At 42.6% G+C, this 21,752-nt stretch overlaps 2 protein-coding genes across 5 annotated transcripts in view; both read left to right on the top strand.

Moving 5' to 3' along the window:
• Positions 1-894: 894 nt before the first annotated feature.
• Positions 895-9,741, top strand: LOC121921856 (zinc finger protein 883-like). Of its 4 annotated transcripts, none has more exons than XM_042450489.1 (6): positions 895-1,011; positions 3,070-3,561; positions 4,112-4,214; positions 4,829-4,899; positions 6,125-6,251; positions 7,932-9,741. In XM_042450489.1, exons 2-6 carry the CDS (start codon positions 3,157-3,159, stop codon positions 9,407-9,409), a joined length of 2,184 nt encoding a protein of 727 aa, XP_042306423.1. In that variant the 5' UTR covers positions 895-1,011; positions 3,070-3,156; the 3' UTR covers positions 9,410-9,741. The 4 variants fall into 4 exon arrangements, with proteins under 4 accessions (XP_042306423.1, XP_042306424.1, XP_042306422.1 ...); XM_042450490.1 differs by having other exon boundaries at positions 901-1,016; XM_042450488.1 differs by lacking the exon at positions 895-1,011 and having other exon boundaries at positions 2,813-3,561.
• A 3,642-nt stretch (positions 9,742-13,383) lies between these two features.
• LOC121923524 (zinc finger protein 197-like) overlaps positions 13,384-21,752 on the top strand; it is a 49,483-nt gene continuing 41,114 nt past the window's right edge. Inside the window, exons 1-5 of the mRNA XM_042454042.1 lie at positions 13,384-13,558; positions 14,222-14,817; positions 15,905-16,031; positions 19,375-19,445; positions 20,936-21,062. Coding sequence (XP_042309976.1) covers positions 14,407-14,817; positions 15,905-16,031; positions 19,375-19,445; positions 20,936-21,062 — 736 coding nt within the window. The 5' untranslated portion in view covers positions 13,384-13,558; positions 14,222-14,406. The remainder of the gene's footprint in view (positions 13,559-14,221; positions 14,818-15,904; positions 16,032-19,374; positions 19,446-20,935; positions 21,063-21,752) is intronic.

Below are 21,752 nucleotides of genomic sequence, written 5' to 3'. Positions count from 1 at the left end.
CCAAGATGGCTCACGTATTTCAAAGTATGAATATCCCATTTCTCATTCTCACAATCTCATCAGGGCTGGCTTTATTGGGGAATGCGGAGGTTGCTTTAGATTATTTTAACATTGTATATTTTATTTTTTGTATTTGTAATTTTATATTTTTATGATTTTAATTGTGCAGTTTTAATTGTAGTGTTTTATATATGTTAGCCGCCTTGGTTCCCACTTTGGGAGAAAGGCGGGATAAAAAAAATCTATACTACAAATTAAACTGAAACAACTACATTAACACAGAGAGAGAGAAAAAGAAAAATGACACACAGTATATACAGTACATTATTAACACTTATGGTTAGGAAACAACAAATATAACAAATAATTCCTCTCTATGGAGATAATGGCGCAGTGCTTTGAGCCTTGGACTATGACTACAGAGATCAGGGTTAGATTGCCAGCATGGCTATGAAACCCACTGAGTGCCCTAGGGCAAGAAGTCACACTCTCTCAGCCTCAAGAGAAGGCAAGGGCAAACCAAAACCCTATGAGAGATTTAACTTTGGGTTGCTACAAGACGGAAATGACTGGAAGGCACACACACACACATATAATTTATTATATATATATGTATATAGAGAGAGGGAGAGAGAGTGTATATATTATTGTATTGCATTGTTTATATATATATATATATATATATATATATATATATATATATAATGTATATTTATATATTATTGTATTATATATCCAAAATACTCTGTCTCTCTGTCTCTCTCTCTCTAACAGACAGGGAAGGTGGCCTCCCCAATCCATTGTTCTCGGCGATCGATTGGGCGGGTCTCACCAAGAGCCTGGCAAGGCTTCAGCCACGTGACAGGAAGGAGCCAGCAGTGTCCCATTCAAAAGGGTCCCCTCGGAATCACCGACCCTTTTGTGTGTGCTGGAAAGATGAATAGGAGGCGGGGATGATGTAAAGGGTGAAGGAGGGGAAGCGAGGCGGAGAACCGGAGCTGGGAAAGGAAGGCAAGGTGGAGGAGGAGGAGGAAGAGGGGAGGATTCGGTGGGGGACGCCTGGGGAGAAGGCGTGGGTCTGTGGCTGGGAGAGGACCCGAGGGGGAACTGGAGGCTGTGCTTCCACCCCATTGTGACCTTAGGGTGCATCTACACTGTAGAAATTATCCAGTTTGTCACCGCTTTAACTTCCATGGACCCATCCTACAGAGCCCTGGGATTTGTAGTTTGGGGAAGCACCCATCCCTCTTTGGCAGGGAAGGCTAGAGACCTTGTAAAGTCCCATAAGATGGAGATGCAGCACTTTAAAGTGGTGCCAGAGCAGCATGGTTTCTTGCAGTGTAGCTGCATGCTTGGTCTTCTTCTTGGTGAGGCAAATAAAAGAGTTGGAAGAGACCCCAAGACCTCTTCCAACCCCCTTCTGCCATGCAGGAACTCACAGGCAGAGCACCCCTTTTGACAGATGGCCATCCAGCCTCTATTTAAAAACCTCTAAGGAGGGAGACTCCACTACACTCCGGTTCCACTGTCAGACAGCCCTTACTGTCAGGAGGTTCCTTCTAATGTTGAGCTGGAATCTCTTTTCCTGGAGCTTGCATCCATTGTTCCTGGTCCTGGTCTCTGGAGCAGCAGAAAACAAGCTTGCTCCCTCTCCAGTGTGAACCCCATCAATTATTTAAACAAGGTTATCATGGCTCCTCTTAACCTTCTCTTCTCCAGGCTGAATATACCCAAATGTCTAAGTTTCTCTTTGTAGGAAATGGTTTTGAGACCTTTCACCATTTTGGTCACTCTCTGGACACACTCCAGCTTGTCATGTTCCTCTTGAATAGTGGTGTCCAGGACTATATTCCAGGTGAGACCTGACCAAAGCAGAATACACTGTTCCTGTACAGTACTTCTCTTCGACACTATATCTCTATTGATGCAGCCTAGAATCATGTTGGCTGCCTCAGTTGCTGCATCATTCTGGAGCAGATCATTAAACAGAGAGTCTGTGAACATCTAGAAGGCAATGCCATAATCACAAAAAGTCAACATGGGTTTCAGAGAAAGAAGTCAAGCCAGACAAATCTAATCTCTTTCTTTGATAAATTACCAGCTTGTAGATGAAGGGGGGAATGCTGTGGATATATAATCTTGATTTCAGTAAGCTTGTAAAAGGTGGGCTGACAAGGAACTGTTACGTGGATTTGTAATTGGTTGACTGACCAAACCCAAAGGGTGCTCAACACTCCTTTTCATCCTGGAGAGAAGTGTCCAGTGGGGATTCTATGATTCTATCACATTTCTGACTCATATTTAGCTTGTGGGCCACTAAGATTCCTTGATCCCTTTTTCATGTGCTGCTGTCAAGCCAGGTGTCACCTATCTTATATCTGTGCATTTCATTTTTACTGCCCAAGCGTAGTAGCCTACATTTCTCCCTGTTGAAATTCAGTTAGTTTGTCCTGGTCCAGCTCTCTGATCTGTTCAGGTCATTCTGAATTCTGATTCTGTCCTCTGGGGTATTAGCTACCCCTCCTAATTTGATGTCATCTGCAAATTTCGTAAGCATGCATTGTATTCCTTCAAGTCATTGATAAAGATGTTGATCAGCACTGGGCCCAGTTCTATGGCACCCCACTAGCTATTTCTCTCCAGCATGAAGAAGAAAAACCATTTGTGAACATCCTTTGGGTTCAGTCCATCAGCCATTTACAAATCCACCTAACTGTCTCCTTGTCTAATCCACATTTTTACTAGTCTTTTTTTAAGGATATCATGGGGATCTTGTCAAATGCCTTACTGAAATTAATATGTACAGAGATTTTGTAATACCTTTGAGACTAACTAAAGACTACTACTACTGAAATAAAAAAAAAACATTACATCCACAGCATTCCCCTCGTCTACCAAGACCTTATTTTGTGGGTCTCGGATGAAAGAACTTTCCTGACCATCTAGTGTAAGTTTGGTCATTCGTGTACCTTCTTTCAGGGAAGAAATATGGTTGCTTGCTGGAGTGTTCCACATTTCTTTTTGTCCATATAGTATAATAATTGTTAACTCAATATCATGACATTACAGAATTTGGGAGCAGCGCCTGACCTTGAGCCTGAGAAAGAAGGAGAAAAATTGACCCTGTTGCCAACCTCATTGGACATCAATTCAAAGATGGATGAACCAGACACAGCTGGTCCTGAAGCAGGAAGAGGCCTCGATGTCATGAGTGCTGGGAGCAATGGAGAATACTGGGAAAGAATGGTGCTGGGTGAAGACCTTGCCAGCTCAGACATACAGTATCAGCGCTTCAGGCAGTTCTCCTATGGGGAGGTTGAGGGACCCCGAGAGGTTTGCAGCCGACTCCATGATCTCTGTCGTCAGTGGCTGAAGCCAGAGAAACAGACCAAAAATCAGATGCTGGACCTGGTGGTCCTGGAGCAGTTCTTGAGCATCCTGCCCCCAGAGATGGCAAACTGGGTGAGGGAATGTGGGGTGGAAACCTGTTCCCAGGCAGTGGCACTAGCAGAAGGTTACATGCTGAGTCAGAAAGAGGAGAAAAAGCAGGAAGAGCACCAGGTGAGAACCTTTCCTTTGTAAGGCAGAGATGAGCAGGGCATGGGCCCTCTGCTCTCTCTTTCCACCCCTTCCATCCCTACTGATGACACATCCATAGGCACTGGGATGTTTGTTACACTTCTATTGACATTTTGTGTCCTTGTTATCAACTTAGAGAGTAAGACGATCCTTGTTATGAAGAGGAATCACTGTCTCTAAGCCCCTTTGGAAGCATGCATCTGCTTTAAAACAAGATGCATCCTTTTTGTATTGTTTTTAAAGGAAACCACAGATGTTGGGGCTTCCACTAATGCAGAACCAGATTTGCTGGTATGGTGACTTCAATAGGAGTGTGTTTGACTGTGATGGGATCAGATGTGGTACGTGCTTTCCCACACCCTTACAAGTCTTTCCTTCCCACTCTAAAGTATGAAACCCTCCTTATCTAGAGGAGGTTGTGAGTGAAGAGATAGCTGGCTCAAACACTACACTGTCAAATTCACCCTGTACAGATGTACAGAATTTTCTTATCTTTTTCCACACTCTGTGTTAACCCTCACAATTGTTTTAGGTGAAAGGGTTCTCTGTGGAAAGTCAATCTGATTTTCCTGCTTCAGAGAAGGCTTCATCAGCTGCCATGCAAAGTTCCCAGCAAAGAAACACCGTTTTGCAAGGTAAGGAAGATATGCAGGAGGGTGTGCATTTTTCATAATAGTATTTATATCCCTTGTCTTCAGTATGCTCTGGCTTTATGCTATGAGTACAGAAATCCATAACTCTTTGATGTAGTCCAGATCAAGGGAGTGTAACTGACCAAAGGCAATCCAGTTGGCTTCATAGCTCCGTGGGGATTGAAATGTGGCATTCCCAAGATCCAGTTAGACACCCATTATCACCTTCCTGTTTATGTAGTATACCCGGATCTAGCTTCTGTTGGGCGAGCCAGCATGGCATTGTGGTTTGAACGTTGGACTACAATTCTGGAGACCAGGGGTTGATTTCCCACTTGACCATGTAAACCCACTTGGGCAAGTCACATGCTCTCAGCCTCAGGAGTTGGCAATGGCCAACTCCTCTGAATAAATCTTCCCAAGAAAACCCCATGATAGGTTCACCTTAGGGTCACCATAAGTAAGAAATGTTTTGAAGGCACACAACACACACACACACACACACATCTATTGTGTTCAAGCAATTTCTCTCTGCTAAGGGTATGGGGGAAATGTAATCTTAATCTTTGTGACAAGCACAGGTAATTTGCTTCTCACTGTCTTGCTCTCTTTCACAGGAGTTGGAACAGCGCTGTCAACAATGACTCAGTTGCCTCTTCTTTCTTCTGATGGAGAGGAACCATATCAAGTAAGGAGAAGGATCACTGGGATCAGACAGGAAGGGATGAGTTTAGGGTCCACTATCCATAACTCAGTCCTTGGTAGAGAGTGCTGAGCATATTGTTGTCATTCCTTTTTCATTAAAAAATAATAAAAACTGGGAGTTTCGTAAATATTTGGCATGGAAAGACATTGTGATTTAAAGGTTTACTCCTGGAGTTGGAAGGGAGCCCACATAACTAAATATCTAAATTACTGCAAAAAAGCAAGACCTCTCAGAAGAGAAAACCTCATTTGTTACAGTTTGGGACTTCATAGAAAAGCATTTTCAATTCACACAGGCTTCTCTAGCCAGCAGAGAGGTGAAGGAGGACAAAGGAATTTGTCTAAGCAGTCTGGCCAGGAAACTTTCAAATTTTGTAAGGCTATAGACATTGGGCCAATTGTAGATCTCTTCTTTGGTGACTTGGATGGGGATGCTTTCTTTTTTAAAGGTTCAGCATTGCAAAAATCTTACTGTTCTAGTATGACAGTGCTCCTCCTCCTAGCCAGCAGTGCGACAGTGCGACCTGTAATTAAAACTCGAGTACCACACATCAAAAAACAAAGAAAAAGTATATGTTTTTCTAAAATGTATCCTGTAATAAAAAGTACCCAGCCTTTAGGTGAAAATAAAATATTTCTGTTTGTACTAGGATTAGTGCCTGCATGTTCTGTGAAAAAGGAAATATCATCTAGTTGTTTTTTAAGAAAATGAGAACTTTTCTAAACAGAGGAATCAACAGGAACATTTCCTCTGTCTGTTTTCCCCCTAAGAGGCAAAGGATGGGGGTGTCGACAAAGCAAACTCATCCATCAAGGCCTGAGCAGCTAGTTATTAAAAATCTGAGTTTGAAACTCCTACCTGAACAAGGAGAAATTTCTCCTTTTTCAGAAAGGATACATTGAGTCAGACCTATGGTCCATCTGGTCCAGCATTCAGAGTATGGTGGCCATAGATGTCTCCCAGTGTTGTTCCCCTACAAGTGTTATTCAAAGTGATGTTCCTTCTACTCCTGGAATTGCCATGTAGCAATTCCAGGAGCAGAAGCGGCAAATAATTTGATCTCTTGTTAGAAAGGCTGTGACCTGCAGTTTACCACCTGTGATTTTAATGCTGCAATATGTGACCCAGTCACCTTTTGTATCTTGTTTGTCAGTTGTCTTAATGATGGGTATAAGCAGGAAATCCTTATTTCTGCTTTTACTTCCAGGCTCCAGTGACCTTTGAGGAGGTGGCTGTGTCTTTCTCTGAGGAGGAGTGGGCCCTGCTGGATCCTGACCAGAGAGCCCTGCACAGGGACATTATGGAGGAGACGTGTGGGGTTATGGCTTCTCTTGGTATGGTTCTTTCTTTCTCTCACTGGTATCTATTTAAAAATGCAAGAATCTTGAGAACAAGAACAGCCGCTTATTCCAACCATTGGGAGAGTTCTTAAGGCAGGGGTTGGAATTTATCTCCTTCTAGAAGTTTTGACACTGCCTATCAATTCTTGCCAGTGTGACATGTACACCCTTCAGCTTGGTTAGTGTTGAGGCATGATCAGAGTGGTAGTTCATCTCTACTTGGAGAGCTGAAAGCTCTTTAATCTTGCTTTGTGGGATTCTGGAGATACTCAGTCTGATTGGGAAGGAGATTTTTATGTTAATAGCATAACAATGGATATACCTAATTACTTGAGGACAGACAACAAGGACAGGAAAGAAAAAGGCAGGATGCTACTACTACTATTAATAATAATAATACAAAGGGGGAGATATATTTCTGGTTTAGCTAAAGCAAAATATCTCTCTCTCCCTTTGTATTATTATTGGCCTCAGAGGGAGCGATCAGGCAGACCCAGCAACATCAGGGACTGCCTGAAGGAAGAGGCTCCTCCCTCTTTTAACTGTTATCTCCGTCTCAGAGGGAGCGATCAGGCAGACCCAGCAACATCAGGGACTGCCTGAAGGATGAGACTTCTCCCTCCTTTAACTGTCACATTGTATTGTATTGCAATTTTTTACTGTACACCGCTATGATCATTCGGAATAGCGGTCTATAAATAAAATGTATTATTATTATTAGTAGTAGTAGTAGTAGTACAGTCAGCTCATCATATCCACAGATTCAAGCAGCCACGGTTTGAAAATATCTTTAAAATAGATAAATTCCAAAATACAAACCTTGATTTTGCCATTTTATACAAGGGACACCATCTTACTGTGCCACTGTATTTAATAAAACTTGGCTATCCACAGATTTTAGTATCCACAGATGAAACCAATCCCCAGTGGATACCAGGGGCTCCCTGTAGTACTATCCTGCCTTTCTCTCAAAATAGGGACTCAAGGCAGCTTAAAAAACTAAAATGATAAAAAGTAACTGAAAATAGTTCAATTTAAAACAATACTGCACCCTTACCCCATTCTTTAAAAAATTGTTTTAAAAACCTGTTGGTATAGAAAGGATTTTGCCGCCTCCTCAGCACTCATTCAGTGTTGCCATCCCTACCATTGCCAGACACAAGGAATCTGAAGAGTCTTTACCTTTTCAAACAGTTGCTGAAGATGTTATCAAGACAACTCAATTTTAGGCACTGAGATAGCAACACCTTTATTTTCTGATTGTTTAATGTACACAAACTTTGTTCCATGCACAAATTTATTAAAAATACTGTATCAAATTATCTTCAGGCTATGTGTTATAAGGTGGATATGAAACATAAATGAATTTTATGTTTAGACTTGGGTCCCAACCCCAAGATATCTCATTATGTATGTAAGTTGATTTGTATGCCCTATTTCCATGGTAAGGTCATGGTCAAAAAGGCTTATAGGAATATCAGGGAGGAAAGGTACATAACATTGTAATATAATAACAGTTCTGATCCAGAAATTGTTCATTTGCACTCTTCAATGCTCTCTTTACTTTCCTGCTCTTCTATTATTTGGTTCCTTTCTTCTTCTTCTTCTTCTTCTTCTTCTTCTTTTGCTCACATGGGAATCAGTTTTTCCTCTTCTTGTTCTTCTTCCCACCAGGTAACTGGAGGGAAGGAAATATGCATGGCAAGCATGACAATTCTCTTTGGAAAAACGTGGAGTTCCCAAGTTACGAGCAAGCCCGCCCAGAAGAAAAAGGTTATACTGGTGAGATGGTCTGGACATGCACCAGATGTGGGAGATGCTTTATCCAAAAGATGGCACTTGTGTGTCACACGGTGGTCCAGCCTGGAAACAAACATTTTGGATATGAACTCTCTGTGAAGGATTTTGGCTACAAATTGCGTTACCTGAGCCACCAGGTGATCTACACAGGAAAGAGAGAACACAAATGCAAGGACTGTGCAAAGTATTTTGCCAGCAGTTCATCACTTGTGAAATACCAAAGAATCCGCACAGGTGAGAAATCATACAACTGTACCGAGTGTGGGAAATGCTTTGTTTGCAAGTCAGGACTAGTAAGGCACCTCATGGCCCACAGGGGGGAGAAACCCTTCAAATGCCAGGAATGTGATAAATGTTTTATCTCCAGGTCAGATCTTGTGAGGCACCTGAGAGTCCACACAGGAGAGAAGCCATACAAATGTGAAGAGTGTGGGAAATATTTTGCTTCCAGTTCAGTGGTGAAGCACCTGAGAATCCACTCGGGAAATAAACCCTACAAATGCCAGGAGTGTGAAAAATGTTTTGCCTGCAAGTCAGACCTTGTGAGGCACCAGAGAGTCCACACAGGGGAGAAACCATTCAAATGCGAAGAGTGTGAAAAATGTTTTATTTCCAAGTCAGGACTTGTGAACCATGAGAGAGTCCATAGAGCAGAGACATCATACAGTTGTCAGGAGTGTGGCAAATGTTTTTCACGGAATTCACACTTTTTGACCCACTTGAAAGTCCACACAGGAGAGAGGCCATTCAAATGCCAGGAGTGTGGGAAGTGTTATATTGAAAATTCACACCTTCTCTTCCACCAAAGACTCCACACAGGAGAGAAACCATACAAGTGCCAGGAGTGTGGGAAGGGTTGTACTCGCAGGTCAGAACTTGAAATCCACCAGAGAGTCCACACAGGAGAGCGACCATACAAATGCCAGGAGTGTGGGAAAGGTTGCAGTCGCAGGTCTGAACTTGTAATCCATCAGAGAAGTCACACAGGAGAAAGACCATACGGATGCCAGGAATGTGGAAAACGTTTTGTTTGCAAATCAGAACTTGTGAAACACCAGAGAATCCACACAGGAGAGAAACCGTACCAATGCCATGTATGTGGGAAATGTTACACGCAAAATTCACACCTTCGCTTCCACTGGCGAGTCCATACAGGAGAAAAACCATACAAATGCCAGAAGTGTGGGAAAAGTTTTGTTCACAGTTCATATCTTGTGAGTCACCAGAGACTGCACACAGGAGAGAGACCGTACAAATGCCTCGTGTGTGGGAAATGTTTTATTCGGAATTCAAATCTTGTGAAGCACCGGAGAGTCCATGCAGCAGAAAAACAATTAAAAAGCCAACTGTGAGGAAAATGTTCTTTTATATCAGAGCTTTGAACACATCAGAATTCACAGCATCATACATTTACAGCCAGTCCTCCACATTTGTGGCTTTGACTTTTTTGGATATGATTATTAGTGGATTTGATTAATAAGTTATCTCTAGGAATCTCTAGGTCCTCCAGTGTGACTCTGCTGAAAGTTGGCCATAGAGTTATTATTATTATTAACCTTTATTTATAAAGCGCTGTAAAGTTGTACAGAAGAATGTAGAGATTCCAAAAGAAAACACTTCTCTAAGCTTTTTGTGGGTTTTTCGGGCTCTGTGGCCATGTTCTAGAAGAGTTTATTCCTGACGTTTCGCCAGTATCTGTGGTTGACATCTTTTCTCTAAGATGCCAGCCACAGATGCTGGTGAAACATTAGGAATAAACTCTTCTAGAACATGGCCACGGATCCCGAAAAACCCACAAAAAACTATGGATGCCGGCGATGAAAGCCTTCGACTTCACACTTCTCTAAGCATTTATAGGTCTTCCAGTACAATTCAGTGGTCAACCTCTGGAGGATACATGCTTACCATAGAGTTGTGCTGGAGGACCTAGTGATTCCTAAAGAGATGTTCTCTCAGGTTAAAAAAAAGCTGTTTCCATGTTTTCCATTTCCACAGGAGTCCTGTGCCTCTAACCCCAATGAATGTGGAAAGCCCACTGTGTTTAGACCCCAAGGATCAGCTAGTTCTGCCTGCTTTCATTTCATGAATGTGTAGCTAAGACATTCCTGAGAGAATATCATGTAGCCTGAAGTTGAAAACCTTTCAGAAAGGTTCTAAGGCAGAATATTCCACAATGGAATAGCCATCAACATTAGGAAGTTCTCCTTTCCTGTGTGAGGAATCTGGTTCAGATCCTATCCTCTGGAGCAAGAAAAATTAAGCGCAGTCCACATGACAGTCCTTCAGATATCAAAACTTGTTATATCAGCACTCTGTCTTTTCTTCTCCAAGTTAAATGCATCTAGCTTTATTAAACTTTCATTTAAAAAAATTATTTGAAAAGTTAGTGAACAGTGTTCATGTAGGGGTGGGAAGAAGTATAAAGAAGAGAGGTACAGATCAATGACAAAACATAATTAATAAAATCCTAACAGCATCCAGGCATGTTGAAGTTAACACCATCCTCAGACAATAATTGTATTGTGGGGCTTTGTATTCCTTCTTGGAATCCCCAACCTTTGATCTTCCATTTGTTTCGGACTTCAGCTCCCTGCAGCTGATCCACAGTCAGGAATTATGGGAGCTCAAGTTCAAATCATCTGGTGGACCAAAGGTTGGGAACCACTGATCTGAAAACCAGGTTAGTGGCAGGCAGGTTTAAAATGACAAAAAGAGGAAAACAGTTACCCTGACCCATTGTCTCTTTGTATAATATTATATGGAAGAAATGGACTGCAGGATTTATATTTTGGAACAACAGATAGATTCATATTGAGAATTCTTGCATCATTTCAATCCTGTAGTCCACTTAGTAGCTACACATGGGGCACTGTTATAATATTGACAACTGCAGCACATTTTAGTGTCCATATATATACCATCAACTCTGGTGCTTCAGATCTCTGTCTGTGCTGGAAGCATTCATAGAAACTGAAACCAACATATTTGGGGTCCATTCACACGACAGAATTTCAACATTGTTATTCCATTTCAACTGGCAGGACGTGTTAAATTTCAGTTTGTTTTTTTAAAGACAGTTAAGTGAAAGATTTAAAATTGATTTTAAAAAAAATCTGAAGGTGTGTCATATCTAAATCTTAGTTTGAGACTCAACTATATATAGGTGATGAACATTTGGTTGCAAAAATGTATAAACTGTTGTTCAGATTTGAAACTGAAGGGGAACAGGTAAAGGATTATATAGTGAAATGGGCTCCAAATATTAATTCCCAAATTAAAATGGAGCAATGGAAAAGCACAAAAAGTTTGAAATTTATGAGTTATGATATAAGAGAATTTTACAAAATGATGTGCAGATGGTGTTCAACACCTGACAGGTTAATGAAAATATATAAGGGTACAGTGGGTCCTTGGGGTTTGATTCCTGGATTCGTTGTGGATACCAAAATCCATGGATGCTCAAGTCCCATTATATATAGTAGCATAATAAAATGATGTCCCTAATATATATATATATTTGAATCTTTTCAAGCTGTGGATGCTTGAATCTGTGGATAAAGAATCCGTAGAGACAGAGTTCAAAGAAGTGTTTGAAATATAAACAGAAGATAGGGTCTTTCATCCATATACGATGGACCTGTGATAAAACACAGAAATTCTGGACTCAAATTCATTTAATGTTGCAAGATACTTTTAAAATCAAGTTACAATTGAAACCTGAGAGCTTTTTGCTTGGAATGCTGACTGGTCAAATCGAGTAGGAAATATGGACTGCGTTTACAATATATGATCACAGCAGCAAGAATAATATATGTTCAGAGCTGGAAGGACATGGATACTCCCACACAAGAAGATTGGCCAACGAAGATGATCAAACTGGCTAAAATGGACAAACTGACAACTTTGACTGAAGAGAAATCTTCTAAAACTTTAAAGAAAGACTGCAAATTGTTTATTACATACTTGTGATTTCAGCTTTGAGTTTTGTAAAAGACACAGGGTTTGTATGTTGTAGAAGCATAAATATAGTTTCATAAGGAAAGCATAGTAATAGTGATTTTATATCCATCAGGAGAGAGTCAGTAGTGTATGTTTGGTTTTGCTTAGTGTTTTAGTTAAGTTTGTTTTGTTACTGTTTGATCATGCTGGTTTTAGCTATATGTATAAAAATTGGTTTGGTTGGTGTTTAGATTTAATAAAAAATCATTTTTAATTAAAAATCAATTTAAGCTGCCATTTATTTGGATTTGTATCCTGCGTTTCTCCCATAATGAGATTGAAGATAGCCGTGGTTCCATCCTACGTAGGGGACAAAATTAAAATAGGCTAAACTTACCCAGGCCGCAGATAGGTTTTAATTAATTAATAATTAATAATAATTCATATTATTATTCCATCCTCCTCTGCCCGGCCCGATCCTCGGGAGAAGGCCAAGCGGTGGAGGAACACTGAACTCATGACACATCTTTGTGGGCTTCCTGAAGTCCTTTGGCAGCCACATGTTGTGCAGTATGGAGGCTTTCAGCAAGGTTATCAGAAGGTTTTTAATTGAGTGTGTTACCCACCATGGAGGACGTATCCTCCGGAGGACACTCAAAAAACCAATTACACAGGGTTTTTTGTCTTTATCTTAAAGGTAGGGGCTGGAGCTAGATAGCTCATTGGATCTTTTACCAGCTATACCATGTCCAGATTCACAGAACTCCAGAAGCAGGTTTGCAAATAACAATGATTTTATTAATAAATCCAATGACATCCAAACAATGATACCTTTATTGGACCAAACAAAATGCAAGCTTTCCAACTCACATTGCCTTCTTTGTTTTCACCACCTAAATTTTCCCTGATGCAAAGCATTAAGGCTTCTTGTTTATAAAGTGTGTCTAGGGAGGGACCCAGCTACTCCTGGAACACTTGAAAATAAGGAGGCCTCTAGGGCAGGCTTTCTCTTGTTGCCAGGACTAGCCTGGCTGGGCTTCAGTCACCTGACCAGAAGCGGAAGTTGTGTGTGTGTGTTCTTAAAAAGGTCCGGAACGGTGCCTTTTTCAAAAGGAACCCCCCGGAAACACCAACCCTCTAGTTTTTAATCTTGACTTAAGAGCAGGGACTCTTGCAAAATTGTGAAGGCGGGAAACTTGGGAGGATTGCTGGTCCTGGATGGAATTGGGGGAAAGAAAGGGGGAGGTCTAGGAGAGGGAGCCCCTGCTGAGGAGGGAGCCTTGGGACAGAGCAAGAGGAACTGAGGCACTAGGTCTCCCAAAGGGGAGGGGTTTGGTGGGGCAGCAGGCTTGCCTTCCCCCCAGTTTGGGCATTTCCCTCCTCCTCGAGCTTTTCCCTCCTCTTCAGTGTCTCTGAAGGGGCTGCTGCTCTGGAGGAAGAGGAGGAGGAGGAGAGGCCAGGTGGGACAAGAGTTGCCAAGTGTCATGCAAAGTAGGGCTCCTGTACCTGCACTTGCTGGGCTGCAAGAAGAGACTTCTGCACCTACTTGCTGAGGTCTGAGGGTGAGCTCATGTGCTTTTAATTGCATGGGATGCAAGAAAAGACTTCTATACTTTTACTTGCTGAAGTCTGAGAGAGAGCTCCTGTACTTTTAATTTCTGGGGTGCTAGAAAAGACTTCTGTACTTTTAATTGCTGGGGTGCAAGGGAGAACTCCTCTACATTTAACTGCTGAGGTGTGAGGGGAGAGAGCGCCTGTACCTTTACTTGCTGGGTGCAAGAAAAGATTTCTGCACTTTTAATTGCTGGGGTGTAAGACAGGGCTCCTGTACCTTTAATTTCTGGGGGGTGAGATAGGCCTCCTGTACCTTTAATTGCTGAGGGACAAGACTGGATTCTCCTAGCTTAAATTGCTGGAGTGTGAGACAGGCCTCCTGTACTTTAAATTGGTGAGGTATGAGGCAGGGCTCCTGTACTTTTAATTGCTGGGGTTGGCAAGACAGGGTTCCTCTACCTTCAGTTGTTGGGGTGCAAGAGAGGGCTCCTGTACCTTTAATTGCTGGGATTCGAAGCAGGGTGCAAGATAGGACTCTTGTACCTCCAATTGCTGGGTGACAGAGGGAGTTTCAGAAGGTGCAACTTGGGAGGCAAGGAACACTTGATAAACATCTCTCTTCCACGCAGACATTAAAAGTATAACAGCATTATTCTTCTTTCATCTGGCAGTCCTGCATGGGAGACCCGCACAGAGTTCTTCCCCCCAAGAGAGGTGAATGGCCAGGGGGGCACAGGAGGAATAGGTGGAGAGTCAATTGCCACTTCCCTTAGAAGCTGGAGCTTGAGGTTTTGGCAGTGTCGGATCGGAGAGAAAACAAGGAGGACTCATTTTGGCTTTGAAGCCCAGAACAAAGATGAAGGAGCAAATCTCAGTTGTCTCTGAATCAGGTAAAAGCCCTGATGTCATCAGTGCTGGGAATGGCAGCAAATTCTGGGAAGGAAATGCCCAGGAGGCCCAAGGCGAAGCCAATATGCGCTCAAAAGAGCACTGCCAGCACTTCAAGCAATTCTGTTACCAGGAGTCGCAGGGTCCCCGAAAACTTTGCACTCAACTCCACAATCTCTGCTGGCAATGGTTGAAGCCAGAGCAACACACAAAAAGCCAAATCTTGGACTTGGTGGTCCTGGAACAATTTCTGGCGGCCCTTCCCCTGGAGATGGAGAGCTGGATTCGAGAATGTGGAGCAGAGACCAGTTCCCAGGCGGTAGCCTTGGCAGAGGGTTTCCTCCTGAGCCAGGCAGAGGAGAAGCAGAATAAGCAGCAGGTAAGAACATTTCATCCTGGTGGCTCTCAGGCAAAGAATGGACCCTCTGCCCCCTCTGCTGCCAGTTTTGTCACTGTTGTTGTGTGTGCCTTCCAGTCATTTCCAGCTTATGGCGACCCTAAGTTTTCTTGGTAAGATTTTTTTCAGAGGGGTTTTGCCCTTGCCTTTGCCTGAGGCTGAGAGAGGGTGACTTGCCTAAGGTTTCCATGGGTTGCCATGGCTAAGCGGGGAGGCACAAGCCATCACTCAAACCACTATGTCTCTCTGGCTCAATTTTGTCACTCTTGTGCCAGTTGACTCTGCTCTTCCATCTCCTATGAAAGCGAGACTTTTGCACAGTCCCTCTGTAGCAGTAGATTTTTTTAATCTACAGATTCAAGCAGCCATGGTTTGAAAATATTCAAAAATAATATAAATTCCAAAGGCAAACCTTGATTTGGCCATTTGATGTAAGGGACACCACTTCGCTATGCCATTGTATTTAATGGTACTTGAGCATCCACACATTTTGGTATCCATGGGAGGTCCTGGAACCAAACCCCAGCTGTATTCACAAACCCTCGGGGAAGCAGGATTCCACTTTAAAACAATGTACATGCTCCCTGTATTTTTGAAGGCAATTCCAGATGTTATTGCTGCTGCTGTGAATGGCTTCACTGGGAAGGCATGGCTTCCACTGGATTCAGGAGGACAATCCTCTCCACAGCCTCAAAGGAGTTGCTTACTTCTGTTCTAAAACTCTTTACTTCTGTTCTAAAACTCTTCATCTACCCTGCAGAATTGAATACAGTTTGACACCAATTGAACTGCCATGGCCCAGTGCTGTGGAATTCTGGGATCTGTAGTTTTGTGAACAGCCTCTGTCAGAGATCTCTGGTGCCATGACAAACTACAAATCCCAGGATTGCATAGGATGGAGCCATGACAGTTAACGTGGTGTCAAATTGCATTAACTCTGCAGTGTATAGGCAGAATTAGATATCCAAAGAGGAATGACTAAATCACACCGACCAACATTGTTCCCTGTATCATTTCTTCTCTGTTCCTTTGGCTCATTCCATCCATCAGGTCCCCCCTTCTCTTTCAGGTGGGAAGCCGGTCTGTGATGATCCAATCTGATTTCACAGTGCCCAAGAAAGTTCCAGCAGACACCAGACAGAATCTCCAGCGAAAGGGAAACAAGCGGCACGGTGATGGAGGAATCACCTTGCAAGGTAAGGATGAGGCTAGTTTCCAAGGCCAAACCAGTCTTGCCACCTCATTTCCATACCCAAGAGCTATATCTTTGTCCACAGACAACAATTGTTAAAACTGGACTTGCTACTTCATTTTCATACCCAAAGGATTTTGAATTTGAATGGACATTCTCACATACCTAGGGCATATATATGTCTGCCCCTGGCTTCCACTCTACCAAAAGCATTTGAGGAAGGCTGACGATCTTCATCTAGGCATTGACAGAGGAAGCATGACCCTGTTGGTGCTTCTAGACCTCTCAGTGGCCTTCAATACAATAGATCATGGCATCCTCTTGGAACACCTGGGAGAGTTAGGAATTGGTGGCACTGCACTCCAGTGGTTCCGGTCCTTTTTCTCTGGTAGATTCCAGAGGGTGATGCTCGGGGACAGTCGCTTCTCGAAAACGGAGCTTAAATGTGGTGTCCCTCAAGGCGCCATACTGTCCCCAATGCTATTCAACATTTATATGGTGCCGCTGGGAGAAATCATTCGCAGACATGGGGCAGGGTGTTATTAGTATGCTGATGATACCCAAATATATTTCTCCATGTCCCGATCAGCAGCTGTGACAACAGATGGCATTTCTCCCCTCAGTCAGTGTCTTGAAGCGGTAATCGGCTGGATGAGGAAAAACAAACTCAGGCTGAATCCAGACAAAATGGAGGTACTTACAGTAGGGGCCCCCAAACCAGGTATAGGGTTGCAACCTCCAGTCCTAGATGGAGTCACGCTCTCCTCAAAGGACTGTGTTCGCAGTCTGGGGCTGCTCCTAGACCCGTCGCTTCACATGAGAAATCAGATGAATGCGACGATCAGGAGCGCCTGTTACCAGCTTCGGCTGATATGCCAGCTGTGCCCTTTCCTGGAAGTAAAGGACCTAGAAACTGTTGTACATTCACTGGTAACTTCACGACTTGAATTCTGTAATGCGCTCTACATGGAGCTACCCTTGTGCCTAGTCTGGAAACTTCAACTAGTGAAAAATATGGCAGCCAGGCTGGTTGCCGGAAAAACTGGGAGTGACCGAATAACACCCATCCTAGAATCTCTTCACTGGCTGCCTATTAGTTTCCAGGCACAGACCAAGGTGTTGGTTATAACCTTTAAAGCCCTACATGGCTTGGGTCCAACCTATTTGAGGGATTGCCTGCTTCCATATAATCTGCCCCACACCCTCAGGTCCTCTAGGAGGAATCTATTGCAGCCTTTAAAAACCAGACTAACTGCTCCCTCCCAGAGGGCCTGCTCTGCAATTGTTCCCAAACTATGGAACGGCCTGCTGGACAAGATCCATCAAATTGCCAGCTTAGACAGCTTTTAAAAAGCTGTCAAGACGGATCTGTTTCGGCAGGCCTTTCCTGAATAAAAGTGCTCGGCCACAGAATGACTGCCCCCACATCATGTATTAGCCCAGTGCTCTGTCCTCGTATTTTTTTATTGTGTTTTTAATAGATATTTTAATTGTAACATGTTTAATCCTGTTTTAAGGGGGGGGAATTTGGGACATAATTTTGTAAATGTGGATTTTAATGTGTTGTGAGCCGCTTTGATTGTCTCATCACAGAAAAGCGGGATATAAATAAAACTTTTATTATTTAAGTAGCCTGAAGTCTACAAAAGCTCATGCTGCCAACTTCTTTCTTTCAGTTAGTCTCAAAGGTACTACAAGATCTCTCTACATACTGATTCTACAGACTAACACAACTATATATATTATTATTATTGCCAGACTTATTTACTGTATTTTCCGGTATATAAGACAATATATAAAATTGGGGGTTGTCTTATATGCTGGATTGAGCCTGGCAACAAGAGAACCCCGTGGCCTCCGAAGGGTGTTTGAAGCCGGCACGTGCACACAGCTGGCTCCTGGCTTCATAGGCCTCCGGAGGTCTCTTGAAGCCGGCGCACACGAACATAGCTGGCCCCTGGCTTCACAGGCCTCTGGAGGTCCCTTGAAGCCTGCGGGCGCACGCGCACGGCCAGCCCCTGGTTTCACAGGAAGAGGGGTAGTCTTATATGGCAAGAATGTCCCAAACTATATTTTTACTGAAAAAGTTGTGGGGGATGTCGTCTTATACGTCCAGTCGTCTTATACGCCAGAAAATACGGTATCTATTTGTTAAATTGGCATCCTGTGAAGGTAATAGCTCCCTGACCATAAGGTGGAGCCATGCTGAAGAAAAACACTGCTTAGAAAATGTTGTAAACTTTCAGAGCTTTCAAATTACATTAAACATATATCCCTCCACCACCCTCCAAGGTAGTCTATTCAATAGCTGGTCTATTTAATAGTTAAATATACTTGTTTCAGAGGTAATGGAGTCCCCTTGGAAGTCTTTAACCAGAGATTGGATGGCCATCTTTTGGATGTGTTTAATTGGGTATTGCTGCATGGCAGGAAGTTGAATGGGATGGTTGTCCAGCTCTGTCATTCTTTGCTTCTATGACATAGAAGCAAATGTAGATCTTAAAAGATCGTGAAGCATTGATGTAGATCTTATGACAAAGATCTTAAAACATCACGATGAAGACATCAGCTAGAACGCCAGAGTGAGATACAAAGAACAAGAATAATGTACATAATTTAGAAATAGTGCTTGCTCTTTATTGGTAAGTTAAATGACTGTTATAACCTTTTGGCATTCAATTGCTGCCACTACAGTGATTAGGAAGAATTCTATATATGCTTAAGATAATTGCTTGGTAGGCAATATACTCTGAGCAGGTGCCCCAGGAGTTTTTTGGTGTAAATAAATAAACTGCTGTATTCAGTCTACCAACAGACCTTGTTCATCAAGTTTAAAGGATTAAATTTGCCTGTACCTGGATTTCTGTCAAATGTGTTCAAGATCTTATAATCCTTCTCCTTGCCAGCCCTGTGAAGTTGGTCAGATTGAGAGAGTGAGTGGCCCTTGGTCCCCTGCAGAGTTTCATGGCTCAGTGGAGATTAGAAGCTAGAGCTCTCCAGTCTCAGTTCAACTCTGTAAAACTAATAGCATTGGAAGGGTTTTGTTGATGTTGTGTGCCTTCAGGTTATTTCTGATTTATGGCAATCCTAAAGTGGTTTTCTTGGCAAGAATTATTCAGAGTGAGTTTGTCATTGCCCTCCTTTGAGGTGGAGAGGGTAACTTGTCCAAGGTCACCCAGTGGGTTTCAGTGGCCAAGGGGAGATTAGAAGCCTGGTCTCCAGAGTCATAGTCCAGTGCTGAAACCACTACACCACACTGGCTGTCTTTGAAGGGGGTACCTCCTAGCAGATGTTTTCAGCATTGCAGTTTTGGTCTCTTAACCAAGCTGTCTTTGTCTCTAATTCAGGGGCTGGAATAATTTCACCAGCAAATATCCAACCATCATTTCTTCACTGGAGAGGAAAAGAACCCTCTCAGGTAGGAGGAAGTCTCTCTTGGATGAGAGGAGATGTGATAGCCATATCAGAAGGCATATTGTGTAGAAGATGATGCCGTTTTGTTTTGTGCTGCTCCAGAGATTATATGTGTAATATCCTCACAGCTGTTACCATGTATTGAATTATTCTTCCATAATTTCTGTCCAGTTGTTTATCCATTTTTAACAGCATTTTTTAAATTCTGTTTCGTTGTTAACCGCCATCAAGTCAATCCTGACTCATGGCAGCCCTGTGGATGAGATATTTCCAAGACACCTTGTCCTCCCCTGCCCTGCTTAGTTCTTGCAGATTCATAACCATGACCTCCTTAAAGGAATCCGCCCATCCATCTAGCATGCGCCCTCCTTTTTTCTGCATCCCTCTACCTTTCCTAGCATTATTGTATTTTCCAATGAGTCATTCCTTCTCACGACAAAGTACGACAACCTCAATTTTATCATCTTGGCCTCCAGGGAGATTTCAGCTTTGATTTGTTCTAAGATGCATTTGTTTGGTTCGGTTTTTGTGGGTGTCCATGGTATCCATAGCACTCTTCTCAAGGACTCCAATTCACATGAATTGATTTTCCTCTTATCTGCTTTCCTCACTGTCCAGCTGTTGTGTCTGTACATGGTAATAGGGAATACTAGCCACGTACGATTCTAATTTTCATACTTAAGTATTTATTCTGTAAGCCACCACGAATCCCAGCTACTGGGGAAAAAAATAAGAAACAAATTATTATAAACATAAATAAAAATGATACCTGCATACAATTTGACTAGTGCAACAGGAGAAGATTTTTGTTTCAGTTCCTTTGTAAAGAATTAACCCAAACCATTTCTTAATAGTCGACAAAAAGAACACGGTTTTAAAGTGTGTGTGTGTGGCTGTGTATGTATAAACATTTTTTGTGTGAGTGTATAAAAATGGACAGAGAGGGACAGTATTATTTTCTTTTAGCTTTACAAAAACAGGCTGCATCTGCACTGCAGAAATAATGCAGTTTGACACTACTTTAACTGCCACGGCTCAATGCTATGGAATTTTGGGATTTGTAGTTTTGTGAGATATTTTGTTGGCTTTGGTGCCACAACAAACTACACATTCCAGGATTTGATAGCACGGAGCCTTGGCAGTTAAAGTAGTCTTAAATGGAATTATTTCTGTAGTGCAAATGCAGCCATAAAGGAACCCAGTGCTATTGACTGGGCTGATATATACTATGTCCATGAAAGCTTATTCTACAAATTTCCTCCTCACTGTTAATCTCAAAGCTGTTTGAGGTTTAAAACTTGGAAGATAATTTGCATGATCTATAACCATATAACCTTGTCTTTTATTAGGACATCCTAATAGGATGCTATCCATAGACATTTAAATCCTACAGTGTAATACTCGACTAACTCACTTTAACTAGCTTCCTAGATTTGGGTGTTAGATCATTTTGATGGTAGCTGTGGTCAGGAAATATTTTCTTTTTTCATACAGGCTCCAGTGACCTTTGAGGACGTGGCTGTGTCTTTCTCAGAGGAGGAGTGGGCCCTACTGGATCCTGATCAGAGAGCTCTGCACAGAGATGTCATGGAGGAGACCTGTGCGATCATGGCCTCTCTTGGTAAGGATTCCTGTTTACACTTCACTGATAATGTTTTGAAGGACAATAATCACTGTAGCAATAACAGCAATAGTGGTCCAAAACACACTATAGAAATAATCCAGTTTGTGACTGCTTTAGCTGCCCTGGCTCAGTGCTAGGGAATCCTGGGAATTGTAGTTTATTGTGGCCCCAGAAAACACTGTGACAGGTTTGCCTTAGGGCTGCCATAAGTTGGAAATGACCTGAAAGCACACCACAACAGCAACACTGGAGGAGATTGGGGTCTGCTTAAGGCACAGGGGGGAAATTGGTGTCCCTCCACATGTTATGAAATCTGTATTCCTCCATCTTGAGTAGTAGTTTGACTGTTGGGCTAAGACACTGGGAGACCAGAGTTCAAATCCTCCTTGGCCTTGGAAACCCATGGGGTGACTTTGGGCAAGTCACCCTCTCAGTCTCAGAGAAAGGCAATGGCAAACCTTCTCTGAAGAAATTCTTCAAAGAAAACTACATGATAGGGTCCTCCATAGCTCAGAAATGACTTGAACACACAACAACAACAACAAGGAATTATGGGTTCTGGAGTTTGGCTTTGGCATCTGAAGTGGCAAATATTCCCCGGCTCTTCGTAGCTATAACTAGAAATGAAATTAAGAACTGATAGCTTAGCAAGGCTATAAGTGACAGGAGTGGGCAGTGCACAACCTT

Source organism: Sceloporus undulatus, chromosome 2, assembly GCF_019175285.1.
Source record: "Sceloporus undulatus isolate JIND9_A2432 ecotype Alabama chromosome 2, SceUnd_v1.1, whole genome shotgun sequence".
Lineage (NCBI taxonomy): Eukaryota > Metazoa > Chordata > Lepidosauria > Squamata > Phrynosomatidae > Sceloporus > Sceloporus undulatus.
The sequence above is the reverse complement of the archived record's forward strand: the minus strand, read 5'-3'. Positions and strand labels throughout refer to the sequence as shown.